Raw genomic sequence first — 24514 nt, 5'->3', positions numbered from 1 at the left:
AAATGTTAATCTGAATCCAGCAAGTTTTTGTCTTTTGTCAGAAGTAATGACAGAACTGAAACACACAAAGAAAGTTTTGTGTCTTTTAATGTTCTGCCAAAAGACTGTGTGTGTCACTGCAACCACACTGTTCCGTAGGGGAAAGCCTGCAATAGATCGCTGTGACCCAAATAGAGCGGGAACGAATCACATTAAGCCTCTGACCATCTTCTTCTCTCTGAAGATCAGTTAAAAGGTGTTAAGAGACGGCAGAAGAAACACCTCTGATGGCTCAGTCTGTCTTCTCTATTGTAGCTGCTGCAGTTTTTCTTTTGCACTGTGCTTGTTTTCTGACTGGGGTCAGACTAAAATAAATTTATTCTCCTCTAGTCTGCCACTCATCACTGCTAAAATAAAAGTACAACATGACTCTGTCAAAAAAAACAACACGTTTAATGGGCGTGCTTGGATCAGGCACAGTAAATGCTAACATTATGTTACAGCTTCTGCAGCTCGTTTCTCCGGCTTGTGTTAAAATAACTTACCGTTAGTGCAGGGATGCTTGAGCCCTCGTCAGTTACTGAAGAACTGGCGTTAGTTTGGTTGATTGGGGCCGTCCTTTCACCTGCTCCAGCCCAGGTAAACCATGGCGAGTTGATCCTTCCTCCTCATCCGCTTCCACTCCGAGAAGGTGATGCGCGCGTGTCCGCTTTACGTGACAGTAGGAGTTATACACTTTGTACTCACTCGGACAGTCACCAATTCCACACACCACGCAGAAGTCAGGGCTGCGGCTGTGCATGGTGTTAATGTGACTCAAAAGTTGTATCAAAGTCAATGCTACAAACACGTAGCATATGAAGCAACGCCAAATCACGTCGGAAGCTAGCAAGTTTAAGTCGGTAGCGCGAGGCTGACTGCTGTAAAATAACTCGTTACCATGGTTACACGCGCCTGCTAAATTGTCGTAAATGTGGGGGTAAACTAAATTCTCTTTTATTAACCTATAATAATTAACGTTAATTTGCAATGCACAGAGACAGTTGTTTTGATTAAAAACAATCAATGAATCAATCTTCCTTTTAGGATTTTTTAAGCCAAAGAAATGTCAGGCAAATTGAGGACGAACTTCGTGTCTGACTGTCGTAAATGATCTGGTGGACATCTTCAGTTCACGCAGACACGTGCTTGCCACTACTGTCCGAGAGTTCTTTGCATCCGTGTTTCATTGGAAGTAAGTTAAAATGTATTGTACAGTGCTCATTTTTTCTTACATATAACACTCCTTTTAAATGTCCTAAATGTTTCGGTGCATTTATATTGTGTAATATTGCAGCCGAACACAGACTACACGAGGCTAGCTAACGCCAGCAGAGCTAACTAGTAAGCTAAATCAGCTAACACCATGGAAGAACTGGGTGAGGTCACGGTGTCGATTTTAAGGGGTAATGTATGCAAGTTTTATTTTTAAACAGATTAAATTGACTTTTTTTTTTTTTTTGCATAGGTGTATGAACACGAAAGTGTGTAAATTAAATTATTTTATAAATAATGTGGTCTATGATGTTTAAGTTAATTTTTACCTTCTACTTCACATGATCATTTCCCCATTTTAGGAACATTTGTAGTTATTTGTGTTACTTATGCAAATGTATTTATTCATCCTTAGAGGTGGATAGTGCTCAGTAACATTTACTAATTAACATTTAATTGATTAACTTTTGGGAAAAAAGGTACTTCTCAGAGAAGTTTAACTGCACTATATTTTTCACTTTTACTTGAGTAGATTTGTGAAGAAGTAACTGTACTCCACTACATTCACAAAAGCTCAGTTCCTTAATGATAATTAAAGTTGAATAAAAACTCAGTGTCCAATATATAAAAATGAGGTCAACAATACTACTAAAGTAGCATGACGGCTTATGTTTGTCTGTAAACGGAGTTTTTCCACAGCAGTTATAATTGGTTTTTTTAGGAGAATACTTTTTACTTCTACTTCATTTTATTTTGAAGTAACACTACTTTTACTTAAGTTCAGTTTTTTTTTCTCATAAGCTAATGTGTAACATGCTAACAGAAAACGAGCACTGGCAGCTACAGACAGCTGTCTGTGTGTCCTCTCTCAGAGGGGGGGAAGCAAGAGACTGATTAGGACAAAACAGAGAGCCAGCTTCTCGGGTGCTGTCATTGCCAACACAGCTCCTGGTGGCTGCCTCTTAGCATGTTGCTCATTAGCTCTATACAACAAACAGTAGCAAACAATGAGGTATCCACATTTTTATACTAAACTAGTTAGCAATGGCAACAAAATTTTAATGAAGTATCAATTTTAGAAGTATCAATTTTAAAAGTCTCGTCTCTCATGCAGTTTCATTTGTAGGACATCATTTCATCTTTCTATGTTTGTCTTCCAATGTGTTCATAGCTGCAAACATCAGCGAGGGAATGATGGGCACCCTTTCTCATGAAGACTTGCAGGATCTTTTCCCAGGCCCAGAGAACTTTTTATGGAGAAAAGCAGTCTGGAGTGCCTGTCAGAATGTACTGGAGGTCAGTTTCTCAGTCACTCACCACCTATTAAACTTTCATAAACAAGTCACATCATGGTCAGTCTATGGTCACTTAGTTGTGAATGTAAAATATTGTCCTCCTGAAGCTGCCTTACATCGTAGGAACCACCGTCCGTCATAGGAAACACTTGCGGAGTTACAACCAGTCTGATTGTCAAACCAAGAGTTTACCAAGTTTTTCAGCTGTGGAATGTTATCAAACCGCCAATTACAGCTAGTTTAACCCAAACGCAGGCAGAGTTGGATGATCCCCCCCCCCAAAAAAAATGTTGCATTTTGGTGTTGTTCATTGGGGCGATCGTGGCTCAAGAGTTGGGAGCTCGCCCTGCAATCGGAAGATTGCCGGTTCGAGCCCCGGCTTGGACAGTCTCGGTCGTTGTGTCCTTGAGCAAGACACTTCACCCGTTGCCTACTGGTGGTGGTCAGAGGGCCCGGTGGCGCCAGTGTCTGGCAGCCTCGCCTCTGTCAGTGCGCCCCAGGGTGGCTGTGGCTACAATGTAGCTTGCCATCACCAGTGTGTGAATGTGTGTGTGAATGGGTGGATGACTGGATGTGTAAAGCGCATTGGGGTCCTTAGGGACTAGTAAAGCGCTATACAAATACAGGCCATTTACCATTTTTTATTTTGCAGGAATCTGGCCAAGATGACTCAAAATCTTCAAGCAGCTCCTTCATTAATGAGTCACCCAAGCAACAGACATCCACTACTTTAAATGCAACTTGTGCAAAGTGCACAAGCCCTGAAAAGGTTGTGAAGTTATCCTATCAAGAATATGTATTGCACACCGACACTGAGCTTGAGCAGGTCCGCCAACAATACTTTGAGGTGAAGAGCGCAGCTGCAAAATGTCAAAGGACCTCAGATGTCGGCTCATCCGAAAAACCATGACTAGTTGCATAGATACCCATCAAAACCAGAAATTACAGCAATGGCAAAGAGAATAGTGCAGTACTACCCCATGCTACAGGACCAAGGCATCAAGAATACATGGGTAAGTGAAATGCATCCAATTTATGACCAAAGTGTTTCATGTTGGACATTTTTAGTAGTGGCTGGAAAAATGTATAAAAATGTCCTGTACAGGTCATTGTGTAAACAAAAGACTGAAAAATGTGAGATGTTTTTAAAGATTTAACTCCATTATATTACATATATTTTTTTTTATGGCAGATTTCTGACATCTGTCATTTTAATAACATAAGATTTTTATTTTAAAGTGAGAGATATTAGTTATGTAATTATGTGTCTTGCAGCATACAAGCCTGCAGATATCAACAGTCCAGACACCTACCGTCCAGCAACCTTGGCCAAGCACAACAAGACCCTACACACTTTGTTTAAAAGAAAAAACCCAAACCACCAGGAAGTCTCTAAGCTCCTGGATTTGGAATTTTCAGCCAGAAGAGCATTCATTGATTCAAATACTATTCGCGAGGAGGACAGACACAAAAAGGTTCTAGAAGCATATCCTTGCTTCAAGGACATTGGACATGTAAGTCATTATTGAATGCACGTGATTCAAACCAAACACAATGTTTATCATACCAACTTCTTGGTCCTCAGTGAAGCATTGACATGTTTGTATTGGTATGCTGAATATTTTATAGGTGATGGAGGAGCTTCATCGCATTTTGGATAAAGATAATGGCAACTTCATCAATGAACTGAAGTAGAGCTGGGCGATAGAACGATAACGATATGTATTGCGAAATAACTTTTTCTCGATAGAAAAATTAAATTATTGCGATAGGCCTCATCTCTCTTGCGCTCTTAAAAAAGAAAAAAAAGAACAGCCAATCCAAATTAAGTAGCGCAGAGCCGAACCAATCACAGCCGCAGCGTCACGTCACGTGACTTGTTACGTACAGCACAAGTGCCAAGCCGCACGTGTGTATTTGTTTGGGAAGCAGCCAGCCGCCGTGCCACCTGGGTAATGGAGGAAATGAGTTTGCTGACTAGAGAAAAATCAACCGAGAGCGTGACCGAAGGTTATCGAAGAGAAAACAGATGATGGTTCCAATGCTGGAGAGATTGTCGAACGGAAAGGCCATAGAAGTTTCTAGTGTGAAGGTATTTCGGCTATTTCAAGTCTGACAAAAAACAGAGTAGCGAGCACTGTAAATTGTGCCGAAAGCAAGTCTGGAAGTACAATAAAGCGGTGCATGCTCAATCTCTGACTGAAAGCGCTAATTCGTCATTCGGTTTTTGTCAGACTAAAGTAACTGTTAAAACTGTTTGAAAAGCTAAGCTATACAACAAGGAGAGATTGAGAATTTCCTTTTAGTTCTCAGTTTATTTGATATTGACAAAAGTTAGTCAATTTTGTCTGTTCTTCTGTAAAACAAACTAAGATTTATTTTTTTAGAATTAATATTTTGTTTCTAAGTGGAATTGACAATTTAGTAGTCTGTTTTGTTCTATTTTGAAACTTAAACGCTTTAGCGGCTGCCCTTTGTGTCTGAAAAAGTCTCATGTTCCATCAGTATCAGTACATCTACCCTGTTGAACTTATTATGGGGAAATAAATATTTAAATCAAAACAAGCTGCTGATTATTTCAAATATAGTTATTTGGCTTATATCGTGATATATATCGTTATCGCCTGAAATGAAAAAAACATATCGTGATATGAAAAAATCTTATATCGCCCAGCTCTAAACTGAAGGAAAGATGGCATGATTTCTGCCAGAAGGTGCAGTTTTTTGGTGTATGGAAAAAGATGCTGAAACCCCCAATGGGAATGGATAAAGGTAAGCAATGATGTTTTGGTGTTATTGGTGATCAGAGTATAGTTTGGATCTTAAGGCATGTTAAAGCAGTAGTCCGTAAAGTGATGTCACTGAGGACAGGAGGAGGAGATTTTGAAATTTTAAAGGCCTAATCCCCCACTCCCCCTCTCCTCCTGGAAGGAGCTGAAAGCCACACCTCCTACAAGTCACGCGCAGGGAAAGCAGACTCAAAGGCTAAAAATAAAAACCAACAGGTTGATGTAGTGAAAGGTTGAGCACTGCACTAATCAGTGAGCCTACATAACATACAGTGCAAGGCAAATCCCTTTTCGTTCCTATCCCTCCCCTACTGAGTTAGCATGAAGCTTACAGACTGACATTAATGCAATGTAGGTCCAGTTAGCATTCAAGCTAGAGTCATATTAGCCTACTGTAAACACAGTATACAGCAATTATCTACACCACTTTTTTAAAAAAATAAATAAATGTTTACAGTTCCCTAAAATAATTTTTGTTTTTTACCTGTCTAAAAGAAACTTTGCCAACTTTATATCAGTTTTGAGCCCTTGTACATCATGGAGCTGCGTCCATCTTTTAAAAGCAAATTCCGCTCAACTGTCGTAAACATCTAACAGCAGTTTTTGAAGAAGGACTTTTAAACTGCTTAAATTTTCTTTGTGAAGTAGAAGGCAGTCCAGGGATTGGTAACTTTGCTCCTTGTTTTGATTGCTCTACAGTGTTCCTTCTGGCTTATGTTAGGGTTCAATGTTGAGAGAGGAATCCATAAATAACCACAGATCCAGGCGTGTGCAATTTAGACGGCATTTTAATGAACACGTGTGAGTTCAACAACCCAATCAGTATTGAACTGTCTTTACGATATTCAGACAACAGTTTTATAGGGTTAAGATAGTACAGCCCCCTTTTCTGTTGCTAGGCAGATTTAAACAAAGCATACGTCAACTCAAAACCACAAATGTTCTGTCAACAACCTTTAACATAGTTTTAAAGAACATTGTCTTCGGGTCGGTGCTTCCCCTCAGCTCGTCTTCGCTGTCGCTTATCTCCTAGGACATCTGTTGCACTTCCTCTAAGTACGTCGGCACAATTCTGCAATTGCCGCAAAAACCCATCTTCACTTCTCACTTACCAAAATAGATCTATTATGGTGTGTATGTGTGTGTGCGTGTCTGCAGTATATGCTATGTATGTGTCATGACCTCTCCTGCACTCCGGCTCACCTCACAACCCTCGTCCTAGCCAGACATAAGGCCTGAGCTCATACAGCTAAACTATGAGTGACTTTTGGCCTAAATGTCACACTCCAATGATGATAACATAACCATGAAGGAAACTTACTTAAACTGAACATAAGTGAACCTTAAACTTACTTAAAAGGATATACGTGATAAATGACACAAACTTAACTCTTATAAGGATATAAGGATATAACTCCAGGCATATGTCATGTAAGCAGGTGTATTGCAATTCCTTTCAGAGCTCCTGTTCCCCCTCAGCTTGTATTGGCTGATCATTAACGCCTGCCAAGAGTTTCTGACCTTCACTTGACCAGGAGCCACAGCTCTTCAATAAGCTCAAATGCAATCATGTATAAAAGATTAAAATCATTTTCATAACACAGGTTTTTCCTTTTCAGATCTGCTAATATGTTTGCTCCTCCTAATATAGTCTAAAAGCCACCCCAAGCAACACAATTTGAACTTTCCCCTATCAGTGATCCCTCTAACTAAGTGTGTGTGTTAATCAACGATACATGCATAATAACACCCTGCTCTTAACTTGCAGTTAAACTCTGGCTTCAGTTTCACTTCTGCAAAAGCATGCTCTGCAGACGCGTTTCCTGTCTCATTTTGGCACAGAGTGTATTTTCCTGTCTCTGCCCTCTACACAGAAACACTGAGATCATAGAAGCATTAAAAACATTTACAATTATAGATTCAACTCAACAGTTCGAAGTGGTTATAACTGGACTTGTAATAAAGACTGATATAATACCAATATATTTGAACATCTGAATGCATCTGTGAAAGCAACATCACCCTCAATCATGAAATGGTAATGATGATTATAAAAGTAGCAGCAAATAATAGCAGCAAAATATTTCTCCTCTCGATACTTATTAAAAGCTAACTTCGGCATGTCGTTCCATTGTTGTGCAAGCTGGGGTGCATATTCATTGACTGACAGCTCCCTCTAGAGAATACACAAACCTATTGGTCAACGCTCTAGGCTCACTTGACTGATTTGTTTTGTTGTAGAGGCAGGAGGAGGGACTTGGGGGAAATAAAAAGTATGACAAATTACCTACTTTAAATCAGAGAACATGGTCGGATAGTCACATTTAAGCATGTTTTAGGTTACTTTAACAAGTTAAAACTATGGACTACAGGTTTAATTGCCATGTTAGTGTCTTGTTCACCTTTTATCCAATCACTGGCCAAATGTGAGGTTTTTTTGTTTGTTTTTCAATTGTATACCTTTTTGATCAGTTTTAATCTTGAGCATTTTGTTCAAGTGTGGTAATGAGATGATGATTCCTTTTTCTGTACAGCTGAACAGGCTCTCGAGATCCTACGTGTGCTGCCATCATTGTTCCCATCCACCTCTGCCCCTCCAAAGAGGGTACGAGATACAAGTGAGGCTCTGGTGCATGTCCTTGAGGTGAGCTGTGCAAAATGTAGCTTTTTGTTTTTGGCCAGTAAATACAAACATGGATGTATTATGTGGTAGCAGATTTTATCACCTCAATGATAACCAATTAAATGTAGCCTTGGTTTTCTGTTTTTCAGGAAGACTAGACATATGTGAACAGTAATTGCATTGAGAATAATTAAAAGTAACAAATTCAGATGTAGTTTCCCACAACTTCAACTTTTGTTGTAATTTAACTTTAGTTTTGTGTTGAAACAAAAGTGCATAATCCTTACAAAAGTATGTCTGTGTTAAAGGACCAAGAAGACACTAATACCTATTTGATGAAACGTCCTCTCTCCTGCCCAGTCCTGATCGTGAGTCCGTCCAACTGCATCCTAGCGGTAGGAGATGTGCCAATAACCATGTTTCCAAAAGACGAGGTTACGGAGGGTGCTTTATACCTTATGGCCTACTATTATACACTACACCTTACATACCCAAAGTGTGTAGCCTCTCTGCTTTCCGTCATACAGACAGAGGTTCTCTTGGATAAAATCCATGAGTGAGTGGTGAAGAGGGAGCTGAGTGTAAAAGCGAAGCTCTCAATTTACCGGTCGATCTACGTCCCGACCCTCACCTATGGCCACGAGCTGTGGGTAGTGACCGAAAGAACGAGATCGCGGGTACAAGCGGCAGAAATGAGCTTCCTCCGAAGGGTGGCTGGCCTCTCCCTTAGAGATAGGGTGAGAAGTTCGGCCATCCGGGAGGGGCTCAGAGTAGAGCCGCTGCTCCTCCACATCGAAAGGAGCCAGTTGAGGTGGTTCGGGCATCTGACAAGGATGCCCCCTGGGCGCCTCCTGGGTGAGGTGTTCGGGCATGTCCCACCGGGAGGGCCCAGGGCAGACCCAGGACGCTGGAGAGATTATATCTCTCGGCTGGCCTGGGAACGCCTTGGTGTTCCCCCGGATGAGCTGGAGGAGGTGGCTGGGGAGAGGGAGGTCTGGGCTTCTCTGCTTAGGCTGCTGCCCCCGCGACCCGACTTCGGATAAAGCGGATGAGGATGGATGGATGGATGGAGATCTCACATCATCTTACAAGAAGAGCATGCCTGAGTGGAATGCTTTTATTGGCCAGTAGAGCCAGTGTGGTTAAGATGTGGACTATAGGAAAGCACTTCTCTCCTTCCAAGGCTACTACAATCCATGTTGGTTGCGATTGATTTTTGTTTGGAAATTGGCCAGGTTAGCCCAGTTTTATAATTAAGGGTGCACGATAATATTGGCGAACATGCCGACATTTTATGTTTGGTTTGTGCAGTGCAGACTGCCTAGCTTTTAGTTGATTTTAAAGGTTTTGGGGGGGTTTTTTTGTTTTAATGTTGAGTTTAGGCTACAGTGTATTCAGCAGATAGGCTCCGTGCATCCTTAATGATAATTTTACAATGGAATTGTTTGAAGAATGTTGTCAAATGTCCATGTTAATATAGCCCAGGACCTTTAATTTAAATGATAAAAACACTTTGTATTAATAACAAATGTTACAGGTTGAGCAGTTTTAGTATGCCTAGCAGTGTGTTTGTCTGTGCTTTGAATTGTGCCTGTGCAATGCACAGATTTTAGCAGTGTATTAAGGGCCAGATTGGGCAGAACAAAAAGTCACTGCAAAATGGCTTCTTTAATGCAGTCCTCTCTGTTTATGAGGCTTTACCAATAAAGTTGCTGCTCTGCAAATCTATAGTTTTCATTTTTTTGTCTTATAAGCAGTAGGTAAATGTCTTGAATCTAGAACAGTATTACTGCTGTATAGAAAGGTAAATGCACTAGAAATGGAGAATTATTACAAAAATACTAGTAAAAAGCTAACTTAAATAAATTTTGTCTCAAAATGCCAGTTTCTGATCTTATTTCAAGTAAGGTGTTGTACTTAAATCTAGAACAGTGTCACATTTTAGAACTCTTTAAGTTATATACACTTAAAACAAAGAGTGTGATGTTGGAAGGTTTAAAAAAAGAAGCTACTTTTGAGGGGAAAATGCTACTTTTGAGCGTCACAAACTTATTATGAGACAAACTTCACAACACTAGTAAAATATAGCTATGAGTTTTTCTGGCTAATTTCAAGATCTTGTAAGGCCTATTAAACTGTCTTATTTCAAGAAATCTTGTCAAGAGAATTTTCACTTGTTCCATTGGCAGATTTTTTTCACTTAATACAAGATATTTTAGCTTGAAATAAGTTTTTTTTTCTTGTTTTTGGAGCTCCATTTTTTCCAGTGTAGGGAGATGCACTGAGGCCCACAGTCAAAATATTATTTATGAGACCAGCTTCTCCATATTAAACCTATCAGAAATGCTGTCATTTGTGTGATTCAGGGCCCCTGGGCTGAGAGTATGATGCACGATGCCATGGAAAGAGGTCACTGGGGTTTTTTCCAGAACTGTCATCTGGCACCAAGCTGGATGCCTACCCTGGTGAGACTTATTGAAAACATCAACCCACTAAAGGTGACAACAAGAGGACACAAATATAAACCAGAAGCAAAACAGATCCTCAGTGTGTATATGCTAGACTAGCCAAGGACACAGAGCTTTTTCATCCTTTATATTCCAAGGGAAAAATCTGTCTCTTTTCCTGTACAGGTGCACGAGAACTTCCGCCTGTGGCTCACAAGTCTTCCCAGCAATAAGTTCCCGGTGTCTGTTCTGCAGAAAGGTTCCAAGATGACCATTGAACCTCCAAGAGGCATCAAGGCCAACCTACAGAAAACCTACATGAGCCTCACTAATGATTTTCTCTCCTCTTCCACCAAGGTCTGTCTCAAGTACTTCTAGTGTCTCTGATTGGTTTCCCATATTTAGCTCCTGCTGCTTTGGTTTGACAACATGTAGTAAAGTCTTCTCAAACCAGTGTGTAGATTTGCTATGGATGGTTCCTCTCCTCTTCTTTCTTGTCTAAACAGCAGACTTTCAAGTCAAGTCTTTGCTCCTGTCTCTCTGCCTGTTCCATGGAATTGCTTTGTAGAGATGAAAGTTTGGCCCTTTGGGCTTCAACATTCCCTATGAGTTCACTGATGGCAACCTGAACATCTGTATCAGCCAGCTCAAAATGTTCCTGGATGAGTACCAGGACATCCCATACAAGGTGGAGGCAACACTTCTGTCTCTGTTTCATTACCTATTTGAAGATGATGTTTCAAATTGCTCCTACTTATACATACTGTTTCTTACAGTTATAAGAATGTTTCTTACAGATAGTTGATGTATAAGCTATAAGCAGAAACACAGGCCATCTAGGAAAGACGCCTGTGTTCAGGTTTTCGGTAGAAATTATGTGTGTGCCGAGCATGTTCATTTGTCTGTCTCCCATTGCTGTCCTCCACCTGTCCAGGTTCTAAAATACACTGCAGGGGAGATTAATTATGGTGGCCATGTGACAGATGACTGGGACAGACGATGTCTGCTCAGTGTGCTGGAGGACTTCTATTGTCCTGCTGTCCTCAGTAGTGATCACGTCTACTCTGCATCTGGAGTCTACCAGCAAATAGACACAAAACTGGATATCAAGGTTAGATAAACTCAGAACTCTCAAAATTATGTATAGTAAACAGAGTTTATAACAGGCTATTGATTGTGAGACAAGCAAAGTATAAAAGGCAAGTGTGTGCCTTATCAAACTTAAATAGGGGCATATGTTTTTTTTAAAAAGCAGAAAAGAGTCATGCTATATACATTTTTTGGAAGTAAGGCTGAGTTAGCCAAGCCTGGGGGGAAACATCAGTCATGTAAAACACCATGAGTCACACAGCCATCAAATACAAATCAGTCATAGAGAACAAAAGTTTCCACAGCTCAGAGAAGTTAAACTATCACAGGAGTTACTGTGCTGCATTCCCAAACAAGGAAATATAACAAGAGAGGCTGTGAGTATTTGCCTGCAGTAACACAGATTGCAGAAAGCTTGTGATTTAAGCTTAGACTAGAAATGTAGTCCAATCAAGACATTTTGTTAAAAATGCTGTAAAATGTTAACTTCGATCATGTCAAACACTGACTGCTTGACTGACTCGCTGTCATGGCAATTGTGACCCTAGGGCTATTTGGCATACATTCGTGGTTTGCCCATCAATGACACACCTGAGATCTTTGGTCTCCATGACAACGCTAACATCAGCTTTGCTCAGAATGAGGCCTTTGCCTTGTTAGAAGCTGTGGTTCGTCTCCAGCCCCGAGCTACATCTGCTGGGGGCAAAACTCTTGAGGAGGTACCGATACAGATTCATTTGTCTTTAGATGTCTTTATTATTACTACTAGCATCATGTTATTGATTGCTTAATAATTCAATTTAGCACTAATTGTTATTGATTGCTTTGTAATTAAATAGAGTTTGAGAGGTGCGGGGCATGTGATGTGTTGTCTATCATCTGTGTTTCTTTCTTCGCTACAGATAGTGAAGGAGATAGTGGCAGGCATCGTTGAAAAGATCCCTCCTCCTTTTGACGTTGAAGAAGTGATGGAAAAATACCCGGTGCTCTACGAGGAGTCCATGAACACTGTGCTCATCCAGGAGGTCATCAGGTAACATTAGGCTGTACTATTAAACAATTAATTACATGGTTAAAAAAATGTCATTCCACTCTGATCTTCATTATAAGAGCAGAGTGGAATGACAAAAAGGGTTTTAAAAGAAACACCACTCAAATAGATATCAATAACTATGTAATCATACTTGTGTATGAGCTGATGTAGCTGGCGTCAGAAATTTGTCCAGAGTGAGTCTGGAGGCTGAAGGTCCCAGAATCCGACTTAGCATCTCCCGAGTCATTCGTATTGATCAACAAACTTTTTTTTTTTTTTCTAATAGAGAGAGTAGAAATATTTTGTCCATTAAGTGAAGATTTTTTGTTATCATGAAGAAATTTGAGGAGGAATGAAATATACGGGGTCATTTCATCATTCCTCTGCAAGGTGAATGCTTATCTGTTTTTGTGGAACTATGCACAAAAAGAAATTTTTGCACATTAATCAACCTGATCTGGGAGTGTCTCATTACCTCACACATATTAGTAGATTTCTGGTAAGTCATGCCCTGAAAATTACGTTTTACTCAAACTGTGGGCATGTGGTTATTAGTGCGTTAGTAACTTGTAATTATGTGGGCTTTTTTTTTTAAATCTTTCAGATATAACAAGCTGCTGGAAGTCATCTGTCTGAGTCTCAGAGATACTGTGAAGGCTTTGAAAGGTTCAGTGGTGGTGTCATCAGCGCTCGAGCTTATGGCCCGCAGCTTATTCAACAATGCGGTTCCTGATATGTGGCAAGGCAAGGCACACACAGCTGTTACTTTACATGTGACTCACTTTGTAGCAGGGGCTGCACATGTGAATGTATTCTCTTTTTTTCTCTCTGTTGTTATCCTTTTTTCTTTTTTTTTCTTCAAATTTTTGTATCTCTAGATTGTGCACACTTGTGACTTGAATATTTGAAATGCCATTTCACTGGGCAGAAAATCAGATAAATTTTTGGTGATATTTCTGTTCTCCTCCTAAAATGTAATAATGTGCTTTCTGAGAATGCACAGAGCATACAACCAATACAACAGTTTGACTCCGCTGTTCTCGTTCTTCAGGCCTACCCGTCTCTGAAGCCTCTGGCCTCCTGGGTGTCAGACCTGCTTCAGAGGATCAATTTCCTACAGAGATGGATCTCTAACGGCATTCCACCTGCGTTCTGGATTAGCGGCTTCTTTTTCCCGCAGGCTTTTCTTACCGGAACCCTCCAGAATTATGCCCGTCGCTCCGGGACCTCAATTGACACGATTGGATTTGACTTTGAGGTCAGACCGTAGGCTGCCTCACTAGCAGCAATGTTTTAAGGAACAGTCTTACAGATTTAGTGTCATGGTCCGCGGCCTGGTGTCCGAGGAGCTGATGGGATGCCCACGCCCACGGGTGTGGCTGTCAACGCCACACCTGCATCCCATCCCAGGCGATCATCAGGTGGACTATTTAATCCAGCGGCTCCACACCAGTCCATTAGTCGCCTCTCAGCGGTAACGTGCACCCACGTGAAGGAGGTTGTGAAATTTTCTTTTGCTGGAACAAACGCTAATCCTTTCCTTGTGCTCTCAGGTAACAGCTCGGCGTATTTTGAGCCCTCTCCTGCCTGTCTTCCTGCCCGCCTGGAGTTTGGATCACTACCGGTACTCATCTCCTCTATTTTCCTGGAGCGCCCCCACGGACCCTCACCCCTCCCTCCGGTTCCCACGGCCCCACCTTGACCGTAAGATTAATACTCTACCCCACGTATGCTGTTATTTCCCCGTTCCCCAGTAACTCTCTTCCTCTTTCTGTTGCAGCCTCCCGCAGTCCCGATTACGGCATTCCTGAGTTATTTATCTCCCGGTCCCTTGGTTTTCTAGTTACTCAGCGGGTTTTCCTTTGACCCTTCCGGGACACCCTTAGTTAAAATAAAGTTTATTTTGCGTGCACCTTGGCGTGTTGTCTCTGCTTCTGGGTCCAGCTTGTGTGCTGAACTACGGTTCTTGACAGTACGGACTGGCCAGGATGGACCCAGCAGATCCAATACGCTCCGCAATTAACAAACAGGGCGCTATTCTCGGTCGTCACGATCAGCTGCTCCAATCACTCCAGGACCAATACCAGGAGCTTAGTGACACTCAGGATGAACTGCGGGGCAAGCAGCCCGACCCTGCGTACCGCAGCATTTCATCTCCGCCGCTGGAACCCTTCCATGGGGAACTAGACCTGTGTGGGGGGTTCCTTTTCCAATGCTCTCTATTTTTCAGGCGCACGCCTTCCCCACGGATGCTGCTAAAATTTCCCACTTTGTGGGGCTGTTACGGGGACGAGCTTTAGCATGGGCTGAGGCTTATTAAACCTCTCACCCCATTCATCGTTGCGATTATGATGATTTTCTGGAGGAGTTCAAGGCGACATTCTCTCCTCCAGTCTCGGAGGACGACGCCGCACAGAAATTGCTGGCGCTCCGTCAGGGGTGGCGCAGTGTAGCCGAGTATATAGTTGAATTTCGAACCAGGGCGGTTGCCGTGGGTTGGCCCGATTCGGCCCTCCGTGGGATTTTTTTTTTTTTTTTACGCTCGCTGAACGATCAGATGAGAGACCAGCTAGCGTTCCACGAGGAAACAAAATCCTTCGAAGAACTGGCTTCCCTCGCCCGCAGGATTGATAGACGCCTGCGGGAGAGGGATGCCGAGCGGCGGCTTAAGCCATTAAGATCTGTATTGCGCCCCGAGTTTCGCGTTTCGTCGTCCCTACTCGCGGCTGCGTGCGTGCGTTCTCCATCGCCTCCCCCGCCCGAACCCATGCAAATCGGTCGCTCCCGGCTCTCACTGGAAGAAAGGGAACGCCGTTTTCGGGCTGGGGACTGCCTGTACTGTGGGAAGCCTGGTCATCGCATCGCTGCTTGCCCGGTTCGCCCAAACGAACCGGCCCACCGGTAAGTCCGGGGATACGGGTGGGCAGCACAACTAGACCCTGATTGTTAATGTCTGTTATCATTGTGACTAACAACGAGACTTTCACATGCCCCGCTGGTAGACTCCGGGGCGGAGCAGAACCTAATGGATGAGAAACTGGCAAGGAAATTGGAGTTATCACTTACACCGCTTGAACCACCCATCCCCGCGTCTACATTGAATAATCAGGTGTTTGCTTTTGTCACTCACCAAACCGCGCCAGTAAAGTTAGTCACATCAGGAAACCACAATGAGCTACTTTCCTTTTTCACTTTCCCTTCCCCTGACACCCCGCTTATTTTAGGTTACCCCTGGCTACAGAGACATAATCCTCACATTGATTGGGCCGGGAAAAAAATCACCAGCTGGAGTCTGTTTTGCTTGGCGAACTGCTTGAGGTCAGCCGTTCCCCCTGCCTCAGCAGAGCGGATTCCAGCCCCGTCACAAGCACCAGACCTTTCCTCCATCCCCCCAGAATATCATGATTTACAGCAAGTGTTCAATAAAGTTAAGGCGCTCTCACTACCACCTCACCGACCATATGACTGCGCTATTGACTTACTCCCGGGAGCTCCGCTGCCCTCTAGCAGACTGTACAACCTGTCTCGTCCCGAGAGAGAATCTATGGAGAACTACATCCAAGAGTCGCTGGCAGCAGGATTAATCAGACCGTCTTCCTCCCCCGTCGCTGCAGGCTTCTTCTTCGTCGGAAAGAAGGATGGGTCGCTCCGACCGTGCATCGATTACCGAGGTTTGAACAACATCACTGTAAAGAATAAATATCCTCTCCCACTGATCAACTCTGTTTTCGAATCACTCCAGGAAGCCACAGTTTTCACCCAGCTGGACCTACGAAATGCCTATCACCTGGTTTGGATACGAGAGGGTGATGAATGGAAGACTGCCTTCAATACTCCATTAGGGCACTTTGAATATTTGGTGATGCCGTTCGGCTTAACTAACGCCCCAGCGGTTTTTCAGGCCCTAGTCAATGACGTGTTACGGGACTTCTTGAACGTGTTTGTTTTTGTGTACCTGGATGATATTCTGGATTTCTCCAGGACTCTCGAAGAGCATCACGTCCATGTGAGGAATGTGTTACAGCGGCTGCTCGAGAACAGACTGTACGTCAAGGCAGAGAAATGTGAGTTCCACACCTCATCTATTTCCTTCTTGGGCTACATTTTGGCAGGACGACAGGTGAAGACCGACCCAGTGAAGGTCAAGGCGGTGCTGGAATGGCCGGTCCCAGAGACACGGAAGAAGCTCCAACGCCACTTCATTCGGAACTACAGCCAAGTGGCCGCGCCTCTCACCCAGCTCACCTCATCTAAGGTATCTTTCACCTGGCCCCCAGAAGCTCACACAGCCTTCGTTAAATTAAAGCAATTATTCACTTCCGCACCCATTCTAACCCATCCTGACACCTCTAAGCAGTTTATGGTAGAGGTTGACGCGTCTGACGCCGGAGTTGGAGCAGTTCTCTCCCAGCGGTCCGGGCCACAAGGTAAGCTCCGGCCATGCGCCTACTTCTCGTGCCGACTCACCCCCACAGAGAGGAACTATGACGTCGGCGACAGGGAGCTCCTGGCTATAAAGCTTGCCTTAGAAGAATGGCGCCACTGGTTGGAGGGGGCTGAACAGCCTTTCCTCATATGGACAGACCATAAAAATCTAACTTACCTCAGAACAGCCAAAAGATTAAATTCACGTCAAGCCCGCTGGTCTCTATTCTTCACTCGCTTTAACTTCACTCTCTCCTACCGTCCGGGGTCACGGAATGTCAAGTCCGATGCGCTCTCTCTCGTCAGTATTCCTCCGACAATGAAGCATCTTCTCCCGCCACTGTCCTGCCCGCCGCCTGCGTGGTGGGCGCTCTCACCTGGGACATTGAGGAGACCATCCGCCAGGCTTTCTCGGGGGACCCTGATCCAGGTACCGGCCCACCTGGGCGGCGCTTCATTCCCGCTGCTGCCCATGGGGCTGTCATTCACTGGATCCATACTGCACGATTTTCGTGCCACCCAGGCGTGGGTAGAACGATACACCTCCTTAGACGACATTTCTGGTGGAAGTCACTAATAAAGGATGTAAAGGACTATGTGTCTGCCTGTGCTGTTTGCGCTCACAATAAGTCATCCACTAAGCACCCTGTAGGTCAGCTCCACTCGCTCACTACACCCCACCGGCCGTGGTCCCACATCTCCCTTGACTTTGTTACCGGTCTCCCTAACTCCTCTGGAAAAAGTGTCATTCTCACCGTCGTCGATAGGTTTTCTAAAGCCGCTCACTTCATCCCACTGGCAAAGCTGCCTTCGGCTGCTGAAACGGTCCAAACGTTGGTTACCGATGTTTTTAGACTCCACGGAATTCCCCTCGAAATCGTCTCCGATCGAGGTCCCCAGTTCTCCTCACAAGTGTGGAAGACATTTTGCTCCATTCTGGGCGCAAAGGTTAATCTGAGTTCCGGTTTCCACCCGCAATCCAACAGACAGATCGAACGCCTAAATCAGGAGCTAGAGACAATGCTGAGGTGCGTAGCGAGTCAAAATCCCTCCTCTTGGGTCACGTACCTGCCCTGGGTGGAGTATGCCCATAACACTCTTACCTCGTCCTCCAACGGTTTGTCTCCATTCGAAGCGTCCCTCGGTTATCAACCTTCGCTCTTTCCCGAAGAGGAACTAGCTCTCACCGTTCCATCAGCCCCACATCACCTCCGGCGCTGTCAACGGGTGTGGCGCAGCGTTCGCCGAGCCCTCCTTCGTGCCAAGGAACGGCACGCGCACTATGCCGACCGCCACCGTGCCCTGGCCCCTGAATATCGGCCAGGACAGAAGGTCTGGGTAGCAGCTGGGAACATCCCGCTTCGGGGCTCGTCTCGGAAGCTGGCTCCCCGCTTCATTGGGCCGTATGAAGTAGAGCGCATCATCAACTCTGTGGCAGTCAGGCTCCGACTTCTGGCTTCTTGGCAAGTGCATCCCACATTCCACGTCTCTCAGATTAAACCGGTCCGCCACAGCCCTCTGTGCCCTCCTTCCGTGCCCCCTCCTCCCACCCTGCTCATCGGCGGTCATCCGGCCTATATGGTCCGGCGGATCCTGGATGCCCGCGGGCGGGGTTGGCAGTATCTGGTGGACTGGGAGGTGTGACTGTGAAGGCTTTGAAAGGTTCAGTGGTGGTGTCATCAGCGCTCGAGCTTATGGCCCGCAGCTTATTCAACAATGCGGTGCCTGATATGTGGCAAGGCAAGGCACACACAGCTGTTACTTTACATGTGACTCACTTTGTAGCAGGGGCTGCACATGTGAATGTATTCTCTTTTTTTCTCTATGTTGTTATCCTTTTTTTTTTTTTTTTTTCTTCAAATTTTTGTATCTCTAGATTGTGCACACTTGTGACTTGAATATTTGAAATGCCATTTCACTGGGCAGAAAATCAAATAAATTTTTGGTGATATTTCTGTTCTCCTAAAATGTAATAATGTGCTTTCTGAGAATGCGCAGAGCATACAACCAATACAACAGTTTGACTCCGCTGTTCTTGTTCTTCAGGCCTACGCGTCTCTGAAGCCTCTGGCCTCCTGGGTGTCAGACCTGCTTCAGAGGATCAATTTCCTACAGAGATGGATCTCTAACGGCATTCCACCTGCGTTCTGGATTAGCGGCTTCTTTTTCCCGCAGGCTTTTCTTACCGGAACCCTCCAGAATTATGCCCGTCGCTCCGGGACCTCAATTGACACGATTGGATTTGACTTTGAGGTCAGACTGTAGGCTGCCTCACTAGCAGCAATGTTTTAAAGAACAGTCTTACAGATTTAGAACATTGCTTCGTATCTGTATGTATATAAAGTGCTATATTCATAATGACTTTACCCCCCAACCCTAACCCAGGTTTTCAGTGGTCTTGACCTACCTACTGTTTTGTGATGATTTATCCTTCAGGTATTAGTGAAGTCAGTGTCAGAGATTACAGAAATACCAGACACAGGCTGCTACATTCACGGTCCATTCCTGGAGGGGGCTCGCTGGGATAACAAGGCAGGTCAGCTCACAGAGTCCCAACTGAAAACCTCCAGCCTCAGGGATCTATGTATGCCCTATCTACAAGACACTCACACGAGCTGGTCAGTATATAGAGGAGTGATATAGATTAGTATAGAGATTATGAGAGAATATAGATTTATTAGAGTTTTTTGTAAATTTGTGGGGAAAAAACAAAAGAAAAGTCCATGTTTGTGAAACTCTGGCTCAGGTTATGATCTGTAGCCAGTAGGTGTGCCGTCATAGGTTTGTGCGTATCTCTGTTTGCTGGTTTTATTACTCACCCAAAATAGACTCCAGTGAGGGTCCAATTTCATGAAGCATCTGAAAGTGCTGAAAGTGCAGCTCAGTTTTTTCCACTCGCAATGCCAACATCTTGGCACCTTAGGCTGCTCACAAATCCTTCCCTCAGTGTAGCGATGAGAAAACAGAAATGGTTTAAAACACTTTTGTCTTTAAGTCACTGAAGTGCTCTGTGTGCTTTTGCACCACCGGCCACTCTACCAACTATGTGATATCGTTGGAGTTGCCAACACGTCACACCCAGAGGCACTGGATCAAACGGGGTGTTGCACTCATCTGTGCACTGGACTACTGAGCAAACGCACACTTTTACACGCACTTGCAAAACCACATGCAAAGAAAAAACACCCTGCCATGACGATGATCAAATAAAACCGAGGTTTCTATGTGCACCCTGTGGAACGAGAAATTAGTTATATTAGTTATTATTAGTTATTGCTGTTACTTATTGGTTATCTACTTTAATCTGTCTAATAAACTGTTCACAAGCAATATCCTCTGTGTTTATTTACCATCACTAAAATCACTTGGTAATTGGATCCTTTTTTGTGTGTATTTTCTGCACAGCCAAATATACAACCAAGTCCCCTGACGAAGAAGAGGTCTGTGTTGGACACTTTGTTGGGTACAGATTCTGAGGAGGAAGATTGTAATGAAAACACTGACCAGGGTGGTGGTGACACAGGAGCTGTGCCAAGAAGCCCCGCAAGAGCAAAAAAAAACCGCATTTGTTTGTGAAGCATGCTGGTCAGAAAGTTGGGGTCGCTGTCAATTTTTCTAGGGATTTGAAATGTTTATTGTTTTGTATCGTTGTCTCCTATAATTATTGGTTTTTTATTTGTTTATTAATTCATTAATTTATGTTTGTGTTGCTGTGTGTGTTTGTGTTGTTCACAACATTATAGTTCAGCTTTGATTGCAATTTGTTTGTAGGATTATTCAATTATTTTGTGTTTCCTAACATGTTAGCATAGTTACTGTATGCAAAGAATTAATATATATGTTGTTCCATGGTTTACTGGTGTTGAGCTTCCGCTATACCCCCTGTTTCTGGTCTATTTGTTAGTTTATTTTAACTGGTGGTTTCTTCTTTAATTGGATGTAATTGTTATTCGTTTTTGGTTTTCATTTCAATTAATAAGTGCTGTATTGGAATGACATTTTTATTACTGTTTGTTTTCTCTTTCCTATTACTTAGTGTTCCTAATGTGTTTAAGCAGATCTCCTCCCACCTGTTTCCATTTGGCCATTATCCTTTTTTTGTATTATTTTTGAATTACAACATTTTTGAAATTTGACGTTTTATGCACAGGTTGAAAATGACATATTATCGGTATTAATGTTCTTTTAAAAGTTATTCAGCACTTCTAAGGGAATGTTTGGGCTCCTGTGTGTCACATTTAACCCTTCTTGATGATACCCAACAAGTTTGAATCAGAAATATTGTTTCAGTGACAAGATATAGGTGGCAATCACTTTTTGGCAGGTTGGAAATGGCATATTATGAGTCTTATTGTTCCCTTAATGGTTATTCAGCAGTTCTAAGGGACTGTTTGAGATATAATATGTCACATATGAGCCTTCAGAACGACATGCAGCAAGTTTGAAGCAGAAATAGTATTTCAGTGACAAGTTATAGTCCACAATCACTTTTTGGCCAAAAATGGCATATTATCAATGTTAATGTTCCTTTAAAAGTTATTCAGCAGTCCTTAGAGACTGTTTGAGATATAATGTGTCACATATAACCTTTTTGGATGATACCCAACAAGTTTGATGCAGAAATATTGTTTCACTGACAAGATATAGGCCACAATCACTTTTTGGCAGGTTGAAAATGACATATTATCGGTATTAATGTTATTCTAAAGGTTTTTCAGCAGTTCTAATGGACTGTTTGAGATATATGTCACATAGGACCCTTCTGAATGACAACCACCAAGTTTGAAGCAGAGACATTGTTTCAGTGACAAGATATAGTCCACAATCACTTTTTGGCAGGCTGAAAATGGCATATTATCAATGTTAATGTTCCTTTAAACGTTATCCAGCAGTTCTAAGGAACTGTTTGAGATGTAATATTTGACATATGACCCTTCTGAATGTCATCTGCCAAGTCTGAAGCAGAAATAGTATTTCAGTGACAAGTTATAGACCACAATCACTTTTTGGCAGGTTGGAAATTGCATATTATCAGTTTTATTGTTCCTGTACAAGTTATTCAGCAGTTCTTGGAGAGTTTTTGGGATATAATATATCACATGTAACCCTTTTGGAATATATCCAACAAGTTTGAAGCCGAAATATTGTTTCAGTGACAAGTTGTAGGCCACAATCACTTTTTGGTAGCGCTAAAATGCCATGTTCTCAGTCGTTATTCTGAACAAACAAGAAAGAGTCATGGTGATACTGGCACAATAGGTCTTTATTGTTTTAACTACTATTCGACAGTCTTATAACAAATATGAACAACGAGAGTAGACATACTAAACCTGTAGGCATTAATTATTCCATCGTGATGCGTGTAGTCATTCGTGACAGCGCTACACACTGAAAGCAACCTTCTGATAAGCGTCACAATTCGGTTACAAGAAACATTAAAGTTCCATAAATGCATACCTTTGCCTAATAACAAAGGCATAAATGTTTTTTGTTTGTTTGTTTTTTTTTCCCCCCACGTTTTATCAGTGGCACGGAAGTAGCTGGCGACGCAAGTAATCCGGGCGCTGCAGCTTTAAGCTTTAACAGTGCAGGCTGTGACTGTAGTGGACTCAGCCGCAAAAACAATCTGAAAACCTTTGAAGTTATCACTAAACATATCAGTCTTTTCCGAGTGCATTTTTGTAAACTGGTTTGTTGTGTATTTCGCGGAACCCATACGGTAAAAAAATATATTTTAAAATACATTTTGAAACATATTTCAAAATATACAAAAAATGGCCAAAAATATATGTGCTAAAATATATTTTAAAATATATTTATATATTTTGAAATATATTTTAGCACATATATTTTTTGGCCATTTTTGTATATTTTGAAATATATTTCAAAATGTATTTTAAAATATATTTAAAAATATATTTATAATATATTTTGAAATGTGTTTTAACACATATTTTTTTTGTTTTTTATATTTTGAAATATATTTATAAAATATATTTCAAAATACAATTAAACTTATTTAAAATCATTCAAAAATATATAAAATTAACCGTTCATATATTTCTAAGAAACCACATTCACATGTAACAGCTGAAAGAAATCTTTATTTGATGTTTAAAACATGCATATAAATCAAGCAAGGAATATTCATTTTATAATTTTATTCTCATTACATACTTAAACATTCTAAAAGAAACACACACATACACATATATGTGTGTGTGTGTGTATATATATATATATACATATACATATATATACACATTTACACACACATATGTGTGTGTATATGTGTGTGTGATTGTATGAACATAAGTCAACATACTTAAAATGTAATTTCTTTTCCTTTTCCAGCAGTCTCAGTTCCCCCAGCTTTCACTGCAATCCTCAAAGCCCTTCTGCACAAATTGGGAAACCTCTTCCTTACCGCCACTGTAACAAACAAAAGTCACAGTTCTATTACTTTTATCAGAGTTAAAATAAAAATATGATTTATGTTAGCTAGCTTCATTTAGCAAACAGATATTTCTGTTTATATAGATACAGATATTAATACAGATATATTTTACACATAATTTTACCTCTTTTTTTTTCCTAGATGGAAAGTCTATCCAGTTCACATTACAGTAATGCTAACACCCCTTTTGGTCGTCTCTCCTTACCCTCCAGCATTCATAAATCTGTTGACCTTCTTTGTCTGAGACCAACCACTACAATGCATCATCACCTATTTGTATTGGTAACTTACTTTGCAACCTATTGTAATGGTTGCAAAGTAAGTTACTTGTGCTGTATGCAATTTTAGATACACAGAAAGTCTTCACTTACTATATATGGCTGTCATAGTGTCCTTATGAAGGGCAGTTTTCACTCTCTTGCCGATGTCCGTTTTGCTTTGTCCTCTTATAAAAGCATGAACATTTGAGTGTTTGACTAGTTTTAGATTTCCAAAAATCTGATATTTGTACAACTAAACATTTGAGCTACAATGATATGCTATTGAGAGATACTTTTATGGGTACTTTTTGGTAAAGAAACTGGTGACAGAGTTGTAGGCTTTTAGAATACTATTAGCTAACCATTTGAACTGACTTTCAAAGCTGTTTACCTTTTAAATTGCTGTGGATCAAAACCTCCAGTGGGAAGGCGGCCATTAGGAGAACACGCACCATTGAAACTGAAAATAACAACAAAACAAACAAAAACAGAACAATATATAAGAGTCAGGTAATAAATCTCTTCTGAAACAATATAGTTCATTTTGGGTGAAAAACAAAACATTCCTCTAAAACATATATACTGACATCAGCAATCAACATCATGATTGTAATTATTTCCTTTTAGTACATCTACTGGTGTGTGCATGTGTCAAGCACTACAACTGTATCTATGCATATAAGTTCACCATATATATCCTGCAAAAATGTTTTGTTATAGTCAAAAAGGCAAACAAACAAAGGCATTCAATCAGAGGTGAGAAATTAATTGGGAATATCAATTATAGGTGAACTATTCTTTACCTACTAGCAATCATATTTGAATGTAAAATAAAATAAATAAATAAATAAATAATAATAAAA

At 41.9% G+C, this 24514-nt stretch overlaps 1 protein-coding gene and 1 long non-coding RNA gene across 2 annotated transcripts; both read left to right on the top strand.

Moving 5' to 3' along the window:
* Positions 1 to 1088: 1088 nt before the first annotated feature.
* Positions 1089 to 4295, top strand: LOC120442697. The gene is made up of 6 exons (XR_005614874.1): positions 1089 to 1213; positions 1316 to 1424; positions 2405 to 2529; positions 3181 to 3541; positions 3804 to 4042; positions 4158 to 4295. It is a non-coding gene; the product is annotated as an uncharacterized LOC120442697 (long non-coding RNA).
* Positions 4296 to 8940: 4645 nt separating this feature from the next.
* LOC120442696 (dynein heavy chain 1, axonemal-like) lies at positions 8941 to 19112 on the top strand. The gene is made up of 11 exons (XM_039619731.1): positions 8941 to 10438; positions 10574 to 10744; positions 10894 to 11075; positions 11322 to 11498; positions 12025 to 12195; positions 12379 to 12509; positions 13114 to 13253; positions 13561 to 13983; positions 14063 to 14213; positions 14290 to 15410; positions 18981 to 19112. Exons 3-8 carry the CDS (start codon positions 11040 to 11042, stop codon positions 13641 to 13643), a joined length of 738 nt encoding a protein of 245 aa, XP_039475665.1. The 5' UTR covers positions 8941 to 10438; positions 10574 to 10744; positions 10894 to 11039; the 3' UTR covers positions 13644 to 13983; positions 14063 to 14213; positions 14290 to 15410; positions 18981 to 19112.
* The last annotated feature ends 5402 nt before the right edge of the window (positions 19113 to 24514 follow it).

This window comes from Oreochromis aureus, linkage group 11 (assembly GCF_013358895.1).
Source record: "Oreochromis aureus strain Israel breed Guangdong linkage group 11, ZZ_aureus, whole genome shotgun sequence".
Taxonomy (NCBI): domain Eukaryota; kingdom Metazoa; phylum Chordata; class Actinopteri; order Cichliformes; family Cichlidae; genus Oreochromis; species Oreochromis aureus.
Note: the sequence above shows the minus strand (reverse complement) of the source record. Positions and strands in the feature narration are given on the sequence as shown.

Excerpts from the sequence above, each read along its gene's own strand:
- LOC120442696 (XM_039619731.1), top strand. The coding sequence starts at position 11,040 with ATGTTCCTGGATGAGTACCAGGACATCCCATACAAG. Across the intron at positions 12,510-13,113 it reads CTCATCCAGGAGGTCATCAG|ATATAACAAGCTGCTGGAAG; the intron begins GTAACATTAGGC and ends TAAATCTTTCAG. Across the intron at positions 13,254-13,560 it reads GGTTCCTGATATGTGGCAAG|GCCTACCCGTCTCTGAAGCC; the intron begins GCAAGGCACACA and ends CTCGTTCTTCAG.